We start from the raw sequence: 17852 nt of genomic DNA, 5'->3' as shown, positions 1-17852 counted from the left end.
AATATGAGCATCTGATTCAGCATATGTTTGCAGTTGACTTGATTTGTTTTACATGTGTTTATTGCAATAGACTCACAATAAATAATCCCCCGAGAGATTCAGGTGAATATGTGAAGTACAGAGATCAGTGCGTTATTATTGGGCAACTGGACCACTCAGTTCATGGAAATCGTTAGTGTTCTGTTCACTTGATAGAAGTAGCCTGATTCACAGCAGCTTGTGGCAATAGGCTTAAAAAGGATGTGAGAAAAAAATGATACATTATGTTGTGTAGGTGAACACCACAGAAGGGATGGGAAAGTCTGCATTGACCAGTAATGACTGACCTGTTCCGCTTTTTGTGATTTTGGAGATTGCCTTCGGCAGTGGCGCTGGGAGCAGCGGAGGGCTGGGAAGCTGTGCTGGGTTTCTTTCCATCTGTTTCTGGGGGGAATCTGTGGATTCAGGTACAAGTAAGGCTTGTGGACTGTCTTCAGATGCTGGCAGGCTGGCATCTTCTAATTCTTCTGTGGGTGCTGAAGTTTTCTTGGCTAGTAGGAAGATGAGTAAAATTAATGGAACATGAAGTTAATAATGATAGGCTGGGGGCCAGTGCCAGGAACAGTCAGAAAAACAGAACACATGGCACACAGATAGAAACACTTCTCTTCCATAGTGAAAACAATTATTGTGTAAAATAGCCAACTGGCCAAGGCAGGTGAAGAATGAGGATATTGAAGAAATGTTAGTTTTGATGTTACTGAGAAAACTGCTGAGCTTCCCTTACATCCCTAAAGCCTTTTTCCCTTTTGTTATTTTTGGTTTTGTTAATAATAAAGACAGCAAAGCAAAGCAAGTTTTGAGAACTGCAGTGAATTTTCTTACAGCACGCAGCTGCAGTGGCACAGTTACTGAGTGAGTACTCTTCTATGCTATGAAAACACAGCCAGAGGGCAAAGAGTATCAAACCGGGAATACTACACAAAAGCTGACTTTCCAATTGTTTATAGTCCACATTTATTTTCACAGTTTAATTTTTGTCTTATTTAATACATGACTTCAGCTTGCATCCTAAGTCTCCTCTTACTGTATCTGACTCCAGAACAGTTGAGTCTTTCCTGAGGTTAAAGCTGATAACAAAGAAAAGCCATGAAAAAGATTTGTCGTTGGATCTCAGCAGCTAGTGAGGAACAGAGAATTAGTGAAGAACTTAAGAAAAACTTCAATCACCAAAGAGATGGTGAAGCAGTGGCTCATCCTAAAAGACAGTAAAAGCACTTAGCTCTTAAAGTTAGTGCAGGCTGAGTCACTGAGCAGTTCATCAGATTGACCTGGCTGCGATGAGAGCACATGGGAATAGACCCAGAAAGGCATGAAGCTGAAGCAGGACATAGGTAGGATTTCAGTGATGAAATTCAGGATTAGCATCCTTGAATTCTGCTCAAATATCATCTGACTCTGGCAGTGCTTAAACTCACACAGTTCCTCACTATTTGACTTTCCCACTCTGTTACACATCCTAGTCTCTGCCTTGTCAGACAGAGAGTCTGAATGCTGACTCTGATCCAGGACCCCAACCATGGCCAGGCTTTCCACAAACTGCATTTCCAGTGACAACAGTCTCGGTAATAATCATGAGGGTTATTTTTCCTACCCTAGCAAGTGAAGCACCTATCCAAATGGGGAGATAAGTGTTTAAGCCTCTCCTCAGCACAGAATCATAGAATACTTTGGTTTGGAAGAATCTTTAAAGGTCATTTGGTCATTGGCCCCTCTGCAATGAGGAGGTGAGGAGGGGCATCTTCAACTAGACCAGGTTGCTCAAAGCCCTGTCCAGCCTGACCTTGAATGTTGCCAGGGATGGGCCATCTGCCACCTCTCTGGGCAACCTGTGCCAGTGTTTCACCTTTGTTGTAAAAAATTTCTACCTTATATGCAGTCTAAATCTCCTCTCTTTTAGTTTGAAACCATTAACCCTTGTCCTGTCACAACAGGCCCTGCTAAAAAGTTCATCTCCATCTTTCTTATAAGCTCCTTTAAGTACTCTAAAGGTCTCCCTGGAGACTTCTCTTTTCCAGGCTGAACAAGCCCAGCTCTCTCAGCCTGTCTCCACAGCAGAGGTGCTCCAGTCTGTGCAGCACTTTTGTGGTTCCTCTGGAACCAATCCAACAGGTTCATGACTTTCCTGTGCTGAGTACTCTAGGGCTGGACACAGCACTCCAGGTAGGGTCTCACCAGTGCAGAGCATGACAGTGGTCCATACTGCTTGAGCTGGATAAATGGCAAATGCTAGTTCTCCTAGCATTCTGGATTATCCAGGCAATGCACCTTTCCTCAAAACCATTTTATGGCATCTCCTAAAAACTCACAGCAGTGAGCATCTGCAACTGCCATGTCACAAAGTTTTTCTTGGCTCAGTTTTATGCCTTGCTTGGAATATAAACTCTCTCTATTAATGAACATTCAGCATCCTCATGTTCAGAGTGCATGGGGAGGCACCAGAGCACTTAGGCAGTTGGAAACAATAGAACTGCAAGATAATAGCATTTAATTTGTTGACAAACAGATTAATGAGTGTGCCTAGAAGAGGAGGAATGAGTATTTATCATTCAAAAAAGACATGAAAGTAGAATAAATATGCATCATTACAAGGAATTCTTATGAAATTTGGCTTGACAGGAAAGCTGACATAAGTGGTATATGCCTGAATTATAGGAAGAAGTAATTTTCTTTTAAATATACTTCTAGCAAAATGCTTTGTTCCAGGCTGACAACACTTTGTATTTTGTGCCTATTGCATAGGAGACAAAATGTGGAATAGAGGAAGAGAAAAATAAAGTCACTAATAGGTTACATTACAGAAAGATCAAGAGCTTCAGTAGACATTAGTAGCTTGATAGGAAAATTAGTCAGATTTGAGTGCATTCCCCGGAGTGGAGCAATACTTTCTTCTGGCAGTAACTTTGCTGAAATCAGTGAAATGAAGTGCTGTTCAGCATGGATGTGGAGGAGCATCTGTACTGGGACCTTTCCTATAGGGAAGGTGGATCCAAAGCACACTCTGCCTCAGTCAAAATAGATCTTTTTGATTCTGAACTCAATCCTGTTCTGAGAGTGTATCATAAAACCAGACTGCAGTTGTGCACTCTTGTCCAAGGAATGCCCACTTTACATTCCCTGCAAAGAATGGTTTCCTTCTGTTTTTTTCTGTGGTTGTTTCTGGTAACAACAGCACATTTGGCTCGGTCTGGAGGCAGACCTAAGTCTTGAGTACACAGACCTATTAATAGATTTCATACTGCAGATAGAATATTATCCTACTGAAAATACTCCAAGTGCTTGGCATAGACTCCTTGCTGGAGTAGCTAATTATTCATGGAGTGCACTTGTCAAAATGCCATCTCACTGCTAGGTAGAAACTCTCTCCTTGGGACTGCTCCCAAGCCCTTTGGCTAAGTTAGGTGGGAAAAACTGCCCTCTTTCTGCCTAGGCTGTTCTTTTTCTGTGTATTAACCAAACATGAAGTCTACAAATATTTCATTGTTTTTCCTCCCCTTCTCCTCCCTGACCTTCATCCCACATCTTCAGGATGAAGTATGACATATTGGGTATGCAGCAAATAAATTCATTTTGTTTCTAGCTGGTCAAATATTCATATGAATTTGTGAAAAGTTGCCTCCTGCACTGGGCCTGGATTAAGCCCAAGGACAAATGTTATGAAAGGCTCAACATTATAATAAACTTAGCAATAGACTCTGAATGGGGTTTGCCTCAATTTTGAGGGTGATGCAAAACCAAACACAGACATAGAGTTTAAAGAGAAAGAAAACAGCATTAAGGGCATGTATTAATAGAGGCTATTTATGTCCAATTATCTATTTTTCTGCTCTATTTTAAGAGGCAAAAAAGAGGATAGATCTTTAGAAGCCCATGTACTGTGCTTTGGAATATTTCATGATGAAATAACACATGTAGGTGATGGGTGACCGAATGGTGGTGTTAAGCTTGCAAAAAAGAAAAAAATCCTTGTGAAGGACAAGCATGAGGAGAGGTACTTTTGGGGAGACAGAAGAGTTTCTGTTGTCAAAGCAATTCAGAGTGGAGTGGAGCTACAAATGGACCAGAAGAAAAATATTATATGAAAGCAAAAAGGAACAGAATTGCATGAGCCATGGGGATGGAAGGGGCAGGAGGAAAAGGAAGTGGGAAAGGATAATGCAAAGAAATAGAAAATGCTTCAAAAAATGGTTTCCCTTCTGAGCAGCTGAAGCTGACTGAGGGTGTAAGCAGGCATCATTGCTCAGCAAACTACAGCGGGTAAGGGTAGGCTTGGTGAAAGCAAGGGGACCACAAAGAAATCAGGGAATGGGGTGGGGGGGTGGGTTGGAGAAGAAAAGGCAACCAGGGCAGATGGAGTTAGTGTAAAGATTGACCAGAGGGCAGGGAGGTCTATAATCACAACATGGCACTCCTCACAAACTAGGATAAAATGTTACCTCTGCAGCTTTGCATTACTTGATTGTCAGGAAGTGAATAGAAACCCTTTAGCTGCTGGATGGCACCTGACTGTTCTGGTCCTAAGGAACTGCTGGCATGGATAAGTTCTGCTGGAGCACAGTTGCATGAAAGGAGCTTTGGTTAGCTTACCTGTGCTCCCGATATTGAGCTTCACTGTTATTTGCAGCATATTGTAGACAGGGTGATGGTACGGACAGCGTGAACTGTGTATTGACATTGTTCTCATAAGCCAGGACAAATTGTCTCAGGATTGGCACAAAAGTTTAAGAAATGTTTTTGAGAAGCTTGTTTCATCTTCTTAGCAGTAACTGCTAATACCAAAGGGGCACCATGCCAAGACTGGATTGTCTCATAATCAAACTAATCCCATTATGTCAAGCTTTGTCCCTCAGTTTGGTAGCAGTCTCAAATCACTAGTTTTAAGTACTGGTTGATAACCTTGTATGGGCTGAGCTGAACCAGGTGCTCTGAGCCTTCAATGCACTAGTGTTTTGACTCCTCATAAAGCAACTTAGCAGAGATATTTTTTAAATATTTTATAGCTTTTTGAAAACATTTTATATCCAGTACCTGCATCGTCTTTCAGCTCATCCAAATGCAGCTCCTCACCAAACGAGGGCACAGTCGTCGTGGCTGCTGCTGTACTGTCTTGCTGCACCTCTTCAGAGGCAAGTGCCTGGCATGCAGGAGCTGGAGGGTCACTCTGTGTTGCTCTCGTGGCATCATCACCAGTGCAGGCTTTGCCTTCAGTATCTAAAACACGAAATAATTTAAATCATAACTAAACCATGAGCAGTGAAAGCTGAAATTCCCTGTTATCCGCTTGTGAAGAGTGAGTCTCAAAGCTGCTAGTGCTCAGGCGATTGAGATTTGTCTTAGAGCAGCACCTGATCTCTAACAGTGTTAATAACACCTGTAATGCAAAACTTGTGGAGACCACCCATCTGGATGCTAATATCCACACAGTCTTCCCAACAGGACACCTTTTTCTGTGGGCATCCAGTAGGCTGGACAACTGGCCACTGTGCACTGTTTCTTCTGGGAGAAGGGAATTACTTGCACAAGCAGATCTCATGGTGCAGTGTTTTCCCAGGTTGGTCTGACATGTCTGAGTGGTGTCAGGCTCTGTGAATGACACACTGCCATCCAGCTGCCCCAGCAGTAATGCTGAAGCCTTACCAGAGACAACGCTGCTAGTATACCCTACCAAGCCGTAGGTTTTGAACATAGTTTTAGTTACTCAGTTTTGAAAAGCATGTCCTGTGTGATTGAGCTGATCAGAAGTTCAAATCCTTTCTCGTGTACACCTAGAAACTGCTCTCTTTGCTTAGTTGAAAGATTTTTTTGTGCCAGCGATCCCTGCAGCTGTACGCATCTTGATGACTGAAGCTTTTCTAGTATTCTCCTATTCAGTCAAGAGTCCTTAGAATACAAACTATCCTTTAATTCATTACTCTCTCAGAATTTGCAAGATCTACATCACTGCTGCAAACCAAAGCACGTAATTACTTTCCACTGTAGCCAGGCTCTGTGCTGATGGACATGTCTGTTGTCCACTCCTGACCTCCTCACTTGTGTTTTTCAGCCCTAGACTCCCTTCGGGAAGCTTCTGACAGGGCTTATGTTTTCTTGCAATGATATCATGACAAGTTTCTTAAACGTTGATTTAAAATAGCTAACATTCGTAGCTACCCCTTTTTAATACTATTTGGACAATCTGCAGGGTAATTTATTGGGCTTTTGGGTAAGGGTATCAGATTTTGGCCCAGAGATGCTGCGGAAGGGCTGCAGTATTTTTGTACGCTGAGCTCACTCAGTCTGCCTCATAATCACGTTTGGTGAAAAGTTACTGTTCTTAAAATAGTCCTTGCAGTAGCACAGTTGCTATGATACAGGGAAGGGGAGGGGGAAAAAGTTCATTGCCTACATTTCAGCTCATTGTGAAGGCAGCCTATACATAATCATGGGTGCATTAATAGCTGCCTGCACTATTTGCACTATTTGACAGGCAGCCCTTATCTCTTGGCTATGTCTGATCAGTTTAGTGCTCACAATGAGGAGAAATACTGGGGGAAGTACCCTAAATATTTTCAAGGTAACTCTACTTTGCATGTTGCCCACATCCTCGGAAGAGCAAGCTGCTGGCAGCAGTGCTACAGCAATACTGCAGACACAAGTTCCTTCAGATCCCTGGCAATGGAAAGTGTAATGACTAATGAAGTAATGACAGGCAAAAACCAGCCTTGTTCAAGAATTTCTGTTGAGGAGCATCTGAGACTTACAACAGTGATGTTGCTGCTCAGAAATGATCAGTTTCTTCTGAGATCAAAGTTTGTGTGCTGCTTTGATTGGCAGTGCGTCCCAACACTATTTTAGAGGTTGTCTGGGGACAGGAGAAAGCACAGACCTTAGATCCACTGGTAAGGAAAGTAGCATCATCATCAACCTATTGTAAAGTAATCAGAACAAGTAGAGCTGTAATTTTATTGGGAATGAATCCCATGATACGCTAAACCCTGCAGCCTGTAGCCTCTTAGAGTGCAAGTTGGTTCCCTAGAGTGAAGCTGTATTTCAGGTTCAGGAGTTTTCAAGGGGCAGGTTGGCATTTGCCCCATGTGAGCAGAGCTGGTCCGTCCCAGCTGTGCCCGTGTGGTGTGTCTGGGCAGCCAGGCTTTGGGGTTGTGTGAGGAGAAAGGGTGATGTGACCTGTCCAGATGACTCATCACCAAAACAAGGATGCTGCAGTTTCACCCTGGGCTGCTCGCAGATTGGTGCAGAGTCTGCACTAGCTTTCTGGTTTGCTCTGAGCCAAATGGTTCAATTCAAAATTCTGCTTGACAGACCCTGTACTATGAACTGGAGTGTGACCCAGCTGTTGTAAATGCATGAAGCTGCTCAGGAGGTTTCTTGGACTGCAGCTGCATCACAGTTTTTGGACTATGTACGAAAGTCAGCAGGAATCAGGTGCTCGGAAGTGGAATAGACCCTGGTGAAACAGAGGGATTTTAGGATTTTACTATAGTCTTTTAGCACAGTAGTGCTGCTTTGACAGTTGCAACTTACTGCAAAATGAGGATTTAGCCTTGAAACTGCTGTCACTTCAACTCAGTCCAAGTAGGGCACTAATCACTGAGAATTATGTGGGTCAATTCTTTATTCCAGTTAATACGCTGCTTCTACTAATAATATAATAAAACAAACCTGGAGATTCACTACACTCTGTAAAGAAAAATAACTTGCAGGTGGCTACAGTGTCCTTCAGCTGGCTGTTGGCCATTCTTTTCTTTCTAGGCAGCAGGGTGGTACTCAAAAGTTTGATGTTTATAGGAGCTCTGTGCAACTTTATTGCAGGCAGGTAAAGCAGTCTGTTTGCAAATGCCTTTTTTAAAAGCACAGCTTGTCATCACTCCTCACTGGACTCTATGTATTTATTTAAACTATTTAAATTTTATTAAAATGCTCTTGCAATTTAGGACCATCTGTTTTCCTCATGGATCTTTAGGCAGCAAGAGACTTATTGATTCAGCATTATTGACTTTGAATGTGCTCTGTGGAGTTTTATTTTAGCGTTTTCTTCAGATTAATGGAATACGGGGAACTTGCATACTTCTAGCAGAAATGGGGTGTATTTTTCTATCCAATAGTGCTGAAATGCTAATAAGGCAAACAGTTATCTAGAAATACAAGAGACACAAAGAGTTCAATGGACAGGAATTAAAAATGAGCTTTCTAAAAGCTTCCGTTTTAGAGTAAGATGATGGTTTAATAATTATATTTTTTTTTATTTGAACATAAACCTAATATTAAAATATCTCTAATAAACCAATATAAAATTTGCTTTATAGCAATGAAAAAAAATCGTATTTCAAATGCTCTTTTTCTGATGCTTCAGTTGCTCGGTTACACTCCAGCATAGCATCACTGAGTATTGTCCCACAGGCTATTTATAGTCATGACATTTGTTTTATACAAAGAAACTCAATTATTAGTTTCAAAGAACGTAATTTCTATCTATCAGATTGGTCAAACTCAAAGGGCCAGTATTCCTTCATGACAGTACTTTCCACTATGAAGTTTTCAAAGTAAAGAGGAATTTCCACTGTATTTCTCTGTTTAGGTAGAAATGGCAACTGGGATGTTGTCCATAGCACTGGCAGCTTGCTTGGTCTTGCAGAATAGTTGCCCAGATCTCTGTCTCTTTTGAGCATCTGTCAGGGCTGTGGGATATAAGGAACCAGAGCCCTTTGTGCCTGTTTCTGACACTTTATCATCTTTCATTCAGTGACTTCTGCTCAAACTGGTTTGTACTCAGGAAAGCTTTAAAATGACACTTTGAAATGCTTCCATGTAAATGAAAACCAGGCAAAATGGTAATACGTTTTGTCACAAACTTGGTTTACCAGAAAGACAGCTGAAAACATCAGATTAGTATCATTTTATGACATTAGGATTCATAAGTTGTACTTTAGCTGAATGCATCTGTACGTTTAAGTTTATATTTATACCAGCTTTAGCTGACTTTCTGGCAGTAGGATTTAGCTTAAAATACATATCAGCTCAGCTTGCAATATGTATAAATCAGGTAAAGATGGAGTTGCATTCAAGATGATAAACCATCAAAAGTTAAACTAAATGGATTGATTGCAGCAGGGAGGAATTGGAAGATAGACATGCTTAACTCGGATATGTTCCTCTCTGTTCGGGTTAAGGTTTTCCTTTTGCAACTCTGTGTTTCCTGAAAAACAGTCCAATAAAAAAGATGAAGAAGTTTTACTTGCCTTGTTCCATCATCTCCAGAAGACCTTTCTTAATGAGCTCATCCCGACCTTGTCGTGCTGTCATCTTCTTCTCCAGCACTGCACAAAGTAGTAGCACAACACAGCACCAGTTAACAACAGAGTACTCATATAATGGAGTGAGAAAGATGCAATGTGGAAAAAATTCCCTCTTGTCTCAACTACTGTGTACTTGGAAAAAAAAACAAGGATTTTGTTTTGGGGAGCATGGACTGATCAGCCTGTTTGTGCCTTTCCTTTTGTTAAAACAGTTGTAAAATCACACACATGTAGAGTTGAGATTTGTGATCTAACCCACTGTCTGATCACACTGAGTGAAGAGTAATGGGGATATTAGAGCCTTCATCCTGTTTAATATGGCACATTGGAGCTGCATCAGGAAGCAGTGTCCTTTACTCTGACACTCCATGGGATATGGGGGCAAGTGAAGGGAATTGCACCATCCTCCTTTAGGAAAAGACATGAATTTGTCTCCTTCCTGATCTCCTGGGACATTCCTGGAAACTAGTGAGAAGATGCAATGCTGTGTGCTGGGCTCCTTCACTGCAGAGACAACTGCTTGAGGGAAGGTATTTTACATGCTGTAGCTCCCTCCTGTCACTTTGCATAATGTTACTGTGACCTATATACTCTTCTTACCTCAAATAAAAGGGGTGATGATACTTAGAGCCATAAATGTAGCCTGTTTTAGTGAAAGGACAGCTCATGAAAAGCAGCTTGTATTGAGGCTTGGGCTTCACTCTTGTATTTTGACCTTTTCTTCTAAATGTACTGTATCATATTCTAGAGGAAGTCAGCCTATATGGACTCTTTCTAGCCTTAAGCATTATTAATCTGTAACATGCTGAAATCTGTGAGTTAGGTTTAGATTAAGTCACTATTAACACTTCCTATGTAAGCAAATCTCACCCAGGCTAGGCTTTGCAGCGTGTAGCATCACTCTCCTGTTCTCATCCTACCTGCAGATGTCTGCTTTAGCTTCTCGTTTTTCTTTTTCCGCCACTTCCATGGTTTGAAGATCCTGCCCAGTGTTGCCAGCTTGCTGTTCCTCCTCACTGGTGGAGTTCGAATCCCTGAGACCAAGTAGTCAGAACGCACTGCAGGGGACTGCTCCATCTCATCTGAGAGGGGAAGAGAGGAAAGCCAGCTGTTAGACAAAAAACTTCAGCAGAGACTTCAAAAGGGGAGGCAAATGGAGGTGCACCAGCTACCAAGCATCAGCCTAGTCACCGAGATAAGCAGTGCAAGAGTGTGAAAGTCTGCATTGCTGGAGCCAGTAGCCAGGCAGAGAGGTGTTCAACATCACCGTGCCAGAGCGGTGCTTCCTACCATCTGCTCTCTTGACTCAGCCCTTGCACAGTACCTGTCTGGATGCCAAATATTTCAGTATCATCTCCACTGCTGCCATCCCTCACGGATTAATCAGGCCCACAGAGAAGAGGATGTGCTGAATTTGTACACCCTATGCTTTATTCCATCATTTTCCTACTTTTGCCCATGCGTGGTTCTCTTCCTCCCAAGGGCTGTGTGTAACTGTGTTACAGCTTTCTGAAACATGGAGAGCTGAGATCTCCCAACAGCTTTCACAGAAGCAATAGAAATTTAACACATCTGTAAATCAGGCCCATGTGGCTCCAGTTAATCACGTAAATGTAATGTTCATTTAGAAAAATTTAGACCTTTCTGCAAAGCTGAGAGCAAGTGTGAGAAAGCTCAGGTCCCTTCTGGATTCCCAGCTTCCAGTTCTGCTCTCAGGCCACAGGATATTGCTGCCTTTTAAATGAGCTTTATTCACATAAGTTAACACAGAGCACACTGACTGGTGTGAGCTCATGCAGATCTTTTACATAAGAATAGTCTGTTTGATACATGGTACGCAAGTGAAATCTTAGAACTGCTGTGCAAATGTGCTCCTTGAGGAAGCTAAAGGGAAAATTCGTTCCCTTTTTTCCCAGCCAACCCACAGGAATTCAGAGATAATGTTTCAACTCGAAAAGCAATTTAGGTGTTCTTAATATTTTGTCTTGAAAACACACTATAAGTTTTTCTTGCACAAAACAATGCATAATGACTATTCACAGTTGTGTGCCAGCCAGTACCATGAAAGAAAGTAGCACAGTTCCATAAATGGGGTTATTGATGTCTCTACCGAGATTTGTATTTGAGCAGCACAGTGATTGTTACAAGAGAAGCTGCCATCAGGCATCAGACATGCTACATGAATAAAATCTCAATGGCAATTTGTGTTTTTTTCCACAATCAGTTACGACTTAAATGAGCAAAGTGGAGCTATGTACATGTACATTCCCAAGTAATTTCTCACTGGAACAGCAACATATATCACAAATTGCTGTATGATTGCAACATAAAAACTGTATGGCATCTTCTAGGCTTTGTTTTTAAGTGATCAGGGTGAAAATGCATAAATTGCAGCATGGAGGTGGGAATTTCCAAGTAAACAGGAAACAATTTTTGGAAGATTATTAAACACAGCAGGGGAATGAAAACATCCCTCCTCTTCCATTTAATTTTGAAAATGCTGATAATAGAGATGAATCATTCAGTGGAGACAAACTAAAAACTTGGCCACGTGAACCATCAGAACAGAGAAAAGACTGTACCAATTCCCTCCCTTCACTGTACCTGCCCAGTAAATATCTCTTTCGATGTACTGAATTTAGAGCATCATTTGTCTCGTTCCACAGAGTTTATCCCTGGGTTTACTTTAAAAAAGATTTAAAGTGTATGTAAAAATAAGTCTTGCCTTTGAAAGAATAGTGTCTACCCAAGGTGATATTTATGATTTATGGTTTGGAGGTCAATACAGAGAGCAGAAACAAGCAATGAGCCTAGCACAGAAGAAGGGCAGCAGCCTACAGACCACAGCTGGAGTCTCAAGATATCACACTCCTTTCCTAACTGTGTATTCAGAAATGAGAAGTATTGCAGAAACAAGCTTTGAAGAAATAGAGCTACTCCTGATTGCCAGAGATGGCAATGAGAATGGAAAATAGCAGAGTAGATCTGCTATTAATTTGCCATTATGATTACTTTAAAGCTGTAATAGAAGCCTCAGAAAATAGCATTTGGTCATTTCTTGTGACATCCTTTGCATGGGAATGGAAATGTTCACAAAATTAGCTTGTCTCAAAAGAGCTGTAGATCAGACTGTAAATCAGACCCTTATCCCTGGAAGCTACAGTGGAGTAGGACAGTCTCAGCTGAGCCATCCTAGTCCTTGCTGTGAGGCTGCACTGCTACTCAAACGCTTCCTATCATTCCAGGAATTTCTCAAGCATGTAAGTGAAGATTAAGTAAGAAGCTGATTTAAAGCAGTACCTTGGCAAGTTACTGTTATACCGCATTTCATTCAGGATGTAGGTGTCTGCAAAATGGTTTAGGTATCATCCACATATTTTGTTTAACACTGGTGGCATGACGTCATTTTAGCTTTTTAGCCAAATAGCAGGGGATGTAGACAGAACCAGGAAGCCATTCAATCCCAAACCTGTATGTCTCTAGCACTTTATTATCACAGATATTCCCCTAAGAAAGAGAATGGGGAGATACTGAAAAGGCACTACAAATTCCCTGAGTGCCCTGTAGTGATCAGTGCTTCTGTGGTTTCTACCAACCCTGTCAACCGGGTTTCTTCCATCCCCTTCTGCCCTCTTAGTTGTGGAAATGTAAGGATTTTATGTCTTAGACTTTGGTTACAGGTAAAATACAGATAGAAATCAAATGTCAAAGAAGGAATAGTAGCTAAAACAAATGCTCTGGTGGAGGTTTTCTTGGTCTTTTAAACTTTATTAATGCTTCTCATATGGTACAGACAGTTCTTAAGCAAATGGTTTTATCACCTGGTATATTCTCACCATATGCAGTTCCTACACTGTGCGTTTGGAGAGATGGACACAAATAAAAATAGATAGAGACTCAGTAAGACAGATGTCCTGAAGTCATAAATAACAAGGAAGTGGTCTCACTGGCAATAAGAATCCCAAGAAAGCCCCTGGAGCTCCTCATTTCCAGTCAGTTCATTATCCTTTTTTCTTGGTTGTGGGTTGGCTGCTTGGGAGATAAGAAGTTGACAGCACAAAAAGCAGTTCCCACGTACAGCAATGAATACCAAAGAAGAAGGAGTGCCTAAATATCAGCCAGCTCCTGAAGCCAACAAGCTGCCAAGACTTGCCAACCCTCCAACCACTCTGTGAAATATTCAGCACATTTTTGTAATCTGCAGTCAATATTTTAATGATGGTAACTGCTCTGTGCAATACTGCGGTTATTCCTCCCAGAGCCTGACAGCCTGGGGCCAGGCCGTGCAATCACATAGACAATGTCTGCAAAATATAAACAGCCAAGAACCGAATCAAGACTCTCCAAATCAGCAGGAAGAAATGAGCAGCAGCTTAACTAGCTGTGTAAATGGAGAAGGGAGAGGGGCAGTCATTATACAGGGTCAAGCAAGCACAGGCTTAACTCACAGCACAGCAACATCACCCTACCCAACACAGGGAGGCCAGGCTCTGCATGGCTGTCACTGCTGAGACAGGGTTGGTCCCACGCTGTCCCACATGGAGACAGTTGTTAGCCCTGTGGGGCCAGAGGATTTTGCTCTGACAGAAGCTTGGTGGCTGTTTATATTGGAATTACTTTCATGTCCCTGCTGTACCCTAGAGGCCAAAGGCTTCTGTGCTGGAGCTCCAGATCCAAACCAAACTCCTCATCTATCACACAGTTGTCAACTGCTCTGTGTGTATCAAAGGGGTGGAAATTAATGTGGCTGTGCCCCTGCTGAAGCTGCTGGGCAAGAGCTTCTTACAGCTAGTGAGGTAGCTTCTAGAGCTCCTAAAAATGCTGAACAGTGTGAATGGTTTGATGTCTGAGACATCCCAAACTAGATAAGGCAAAAGGTCCTGACCTGGTGGATATTGCTGTGCAGTACTGCTCTGAGCTGTAGAATAAACCAGGCAACAAAAGAGGAAGGAAACAAACCACAATATCTGGCTGCAGGGTATGACCTCTCAGAAAGTCTGGGCATCTGCAGCTCTTGTTTACATCAGGAGCACTTGTGGTGGTAAGTGTTCCTGGAAAACGCCCCATTGCTTGCTTCTTTAGAATACTGTGGTGACATAAATGGACTTCCTGTTAGTGCCTGCTCTGTAGGAACTCTGCATGGATTGTGAAGTTTTTCTGCACACAGAAGCTCTTCCGTATACAGATGTCAAATTCTGGCTGTTTTGTCCAGCTCCCTCCAAGGAGTGGGACAGGTTTGCTGTGAAGTTTGTGTCCTGGATGTGTGATGGAAGAGTGCCCTATGCCTGCACGTAGCCTTCATTTGTACAGCAGATGGTCTTGGTGCTGAGGTGATCATGTCTGAGTGATCACAATTTGTGAACTTGAGCATTGGGTTCAGCTAGTTGGGTCTGTTTTCTTGGGTTGCTCATGATGACCAAGAGGCTTGATGCTTCTGTTACTGATTATAGCAACTGTGGGCTGCACTCTGCAGGCTGACGTATGGCAGTTGGGAACATCAGGTATGCAGAGCTGAGTTATATTGACCTTGCCATGGAGGGAGGCTTTAAGAGATTTGGGATACTCTTGTTTGAATACCTGAATTGCAGCAAGGAGTTTATGGGAAGATGAAAGATGCTGAATTTTAATGTGCTGGGGATTTTGGTAGCTTAAATTCACAGTAATAGAAGTTGTGCCTTGCTCAATCCTCTCTGTACACTGGTCGAAGAAGGACCACTGAAAAATCTGCAACCTGCAGGCAGTTTAAAAATAACACAGCAGACAAGAGCTGCAGGCAAATCTGTAAGGCAGGCGTGCTCTGTTTCCTGATGAATTAGTTTGTAATGCAGCTCTGCATGTTTTCCCCTTTATTGTCATTGCGTCTGCCTGTGCAACTCAGATACAGAGTTAAAAAAGGAATAAAGGTTCCCTCTGGTCCACTCCAGAGGGTATTGACAGTGAGAGGAATCAAAATGACCTTTTTGACTTTTGGGAGAGAGGTGCCTTTACTACTACCAACTTTCACTGCTGCCTAGAATTACCACCTACCCCTAACAAGGACAGTAAGGAGGATGTGACAGCAAGAGCTGAGCTGTGAAAGCATTCATGTCTAGTACTGCTCAGTCCTGAATCATGCAAAGCCAGACATGTGTGAGGTGAGCCAAGAAACAGCACTTCTCTGCAAAGGGTGCTCTATACAGTTGGGGTGGTACTTACCTAGTGAGAAAAAACTGCAGAGGAAAGAAGGAAGGAAAGATTGTCTTGGGTGTAGAATAAGGACTACCCTGAGCTTTGGGAAGGAGAATTGGCAGCAGGGCCAAAGCCCTTGTCTCCCTCTTTCAGCATCCTGAAAGAGGACAAACTGATCACATTGATTGAATCTGCAGGGTAGGGGTAAATTGTTTGTGTCTAGGGGCCTTTGAATGCTTCTGTTTTGCTCCAGAGAAGCAGAATTCAAACTCAAAAGCTTTTTTATTGCACTAGTTAGATGTTTCCTGTGATGGAGCTCTTCCTTGGTTTAAAAATGTTTTCTATCAACTGCATTTCTGCAGAGATGCTCTGTTTCTTGACTCTTTTTGAAAGAAAATTGTAGTGGAATGTTCCAGTTTAACTTTCCATTTCAGTTTTTTGAACATGCAGTATTTTGAATGACTGTTAGAAATTAAAATGAGAAATGCGGGGAAAAAAAAGCTTTTGATGAAATCAAATGTATTTATTTTTTGAAGGACTTTGTATTTGAAGCTGGAAGTATTGCGATACTCTTTTGGGCTGGATTGGAAATATTTAGAGAGTCCTTTGTAAAACAGAAATCCTAGCTCCTAACAGTTACCTAGAAAAGGCAAGATGCCTGTAGTATGTAACTGAATGTAATCATAAACTAATTTATGTAATGTGGCATAGATTTGTGCTCTGACACATCATATTGTTACAGCAGAAAAATATTGAAACAAAATAGGGAAAATTACAGGATTGAGGTGCAAATTCAGATATTTACCTATACAAATGTTTAGGTTTCATATGGTCAGTAGTGTAGGTAAAAATGGTTTGAATTCTTATCTCTCTGTTCTCAAAACTGTAACCCTTAATATCCGTAAAATCCCACCATGGATTTCATCTCACCTAATAGTTTAAACTCACAAGAAGCAGACGGATAGTGGGCCAGGTTCAGCCACATGAACTGAGTCACCTTGGGGGGGAAAATCTGGCACGATAAATTTGTGCAGACTTTGGACTCATGGAGATACATGAAGGCAGGGTGAAAACACTAGGAGAAATGACAGAATGACAGAAGGGAATAGAGTCCTTTATGAGCACTATACCCCAAAACAACTCTAGATTCAGCTTCCACCGAGCACAGCCTGTTCTTGAGCTGTATTACCTTTCCTTTAGCTGGGTGGTATGAATTCTGATTAGGTTTTTATACTTCCCTGCATGAAAATGCAAGTTACTGTGCTTTCCTTTCTACCTCATGTGGTCTTCAAAGCCTGAGCTTCTATTTTCACTTCATACTCAAATGTTTGCCATGTATCCTTGTTCTATAATTTCCACTGCTCTTTAGTACATTAAATTATGATTTAACATTTTTCTTTAATTGAAGGAGAAAAAAAACCCAACAACCTAAAACATAATTTGTGGGTGGCAGGAGGGGGCTGTTCTTGCCAGGGAAGTTTATTTCCATTCTGTCATGCTGAGCCTCCCTTCAAAGTATTTGGATTTTAAAAGCAGCTTTAGCTGAAATGAACAGGGGAACAGATTATAGTTCTCAAAGGAAAGAGAGCAGGGAAGCGGCAACTCCAGCTAAATCTCTTAGATAAAAATACTCTTTATATGCCTGAGATCTGTGATTTCTTCCAGAAAATGTTCCTTCAGGAAGTTGACATATCACCTAACAGCATTACTGTAGTATGAACCAGGGTGTAAAGAAATTAATCAGGAACCTTTCATGCTTTTGGATCATTGTGTCAAGTCCCAGTAGCACTTCCTGTGCTTTACAATGCACAGTGTGATAGCAATTCATTAACAAAATAAGTTTTTCTGTGTTTGCGTAAATGAACCCACAACATGCTTTACCTTTGTAAGGAAGAACTAAATAACAGTAAGAAAATTAGACTAATGAAGGATTGCTGTATAAGGACAGTTAATTCAGTTACCTGAGCCTGTACAATATCTTCTTTGGAGAGGGGAAACTTGACATTTGCATGCTTCTCCCCCAGCGTGAGCTTGCTCAGGCAGCAGACAGCGCAGCATCTCCAGAGTCACCAAAAATCTATCCAAATGAAGTCAAACGAGCACTGCCTCTGCAGAGGGCCAGAAGCCAGATTGTGCATCAAGCCTTGTCCATCCTGCATCTGCAAAGGGGTTTGTACCACATGTGTGTTACAAATTCCCAGGACTGGGCATTTTCAGCAAGCCTCTTGGAGAGATGCTGTTCTGCAGGACACAGGGAGGCCCATTCCCACAGGAATGGCTTGTTTTAGGCTTTCCATGCACTCATAGTAGTAAAGCTGTTGTCTGCACTGCAGGACCAGTGTTTCGTCACCT

At 41.9% G+C, this 17852-nt stretch overlaps 1 protein-coding gene across 4 annotated transcripts in view; it reads right to left on the bottom strand.

Moving 5' to 3' along the window:
• The window catches only part of PHACTR3 (phosphatase and actin regulator 3), a 107381-nt gene that overhangs the window by 38829 nt on the left and 50700 nt on the right, over positions 1-17852 (bottom strand). For all 4 annotated transcript variants that reach the window (XM_057406376.1, XM_057406377.1, XM_057406378.1 and 1 more), the window contains exons 2-5: positions 10253-10414; positions 9276-9353; positions 5068-5250; positions 327-530 (exon numbers count right to left, since the gene is read on the bottom strand). In XM_057406376.1, the coding sequence (XP_057262359.1) occupies positions 327-530; positions 5068-5250; positions 9276-9353; positions 10253-10414 (627 nt within the window). The remainder of the gene's footprint in view (positions 1-326; positions 531-5067; positions 5251-9275; positions 9354-10252; positions 10415-17852) is intronic.

The sequence above is a fragment of the Pezoporus wallicus genome, unplaced genomic scaffold (genome assembly GCF_028554395.1).
Source record: "Pezoporus wallicus isolate ANWC-B61680 ecotype Strahan unplaced genomic scaffold, APGP_CSIRO_Pwel_v1 contig_6783, whole genome shotgun sequence".
NCBI lineage: Eukaryota > Metazoa > Chordata > Aves > Psittaciformes > Psittacidae > Pezoporus > Pezoporus wallicus.
This window is presented reverse-complemented; position numbering and strand designations above follow the sequence as displayed.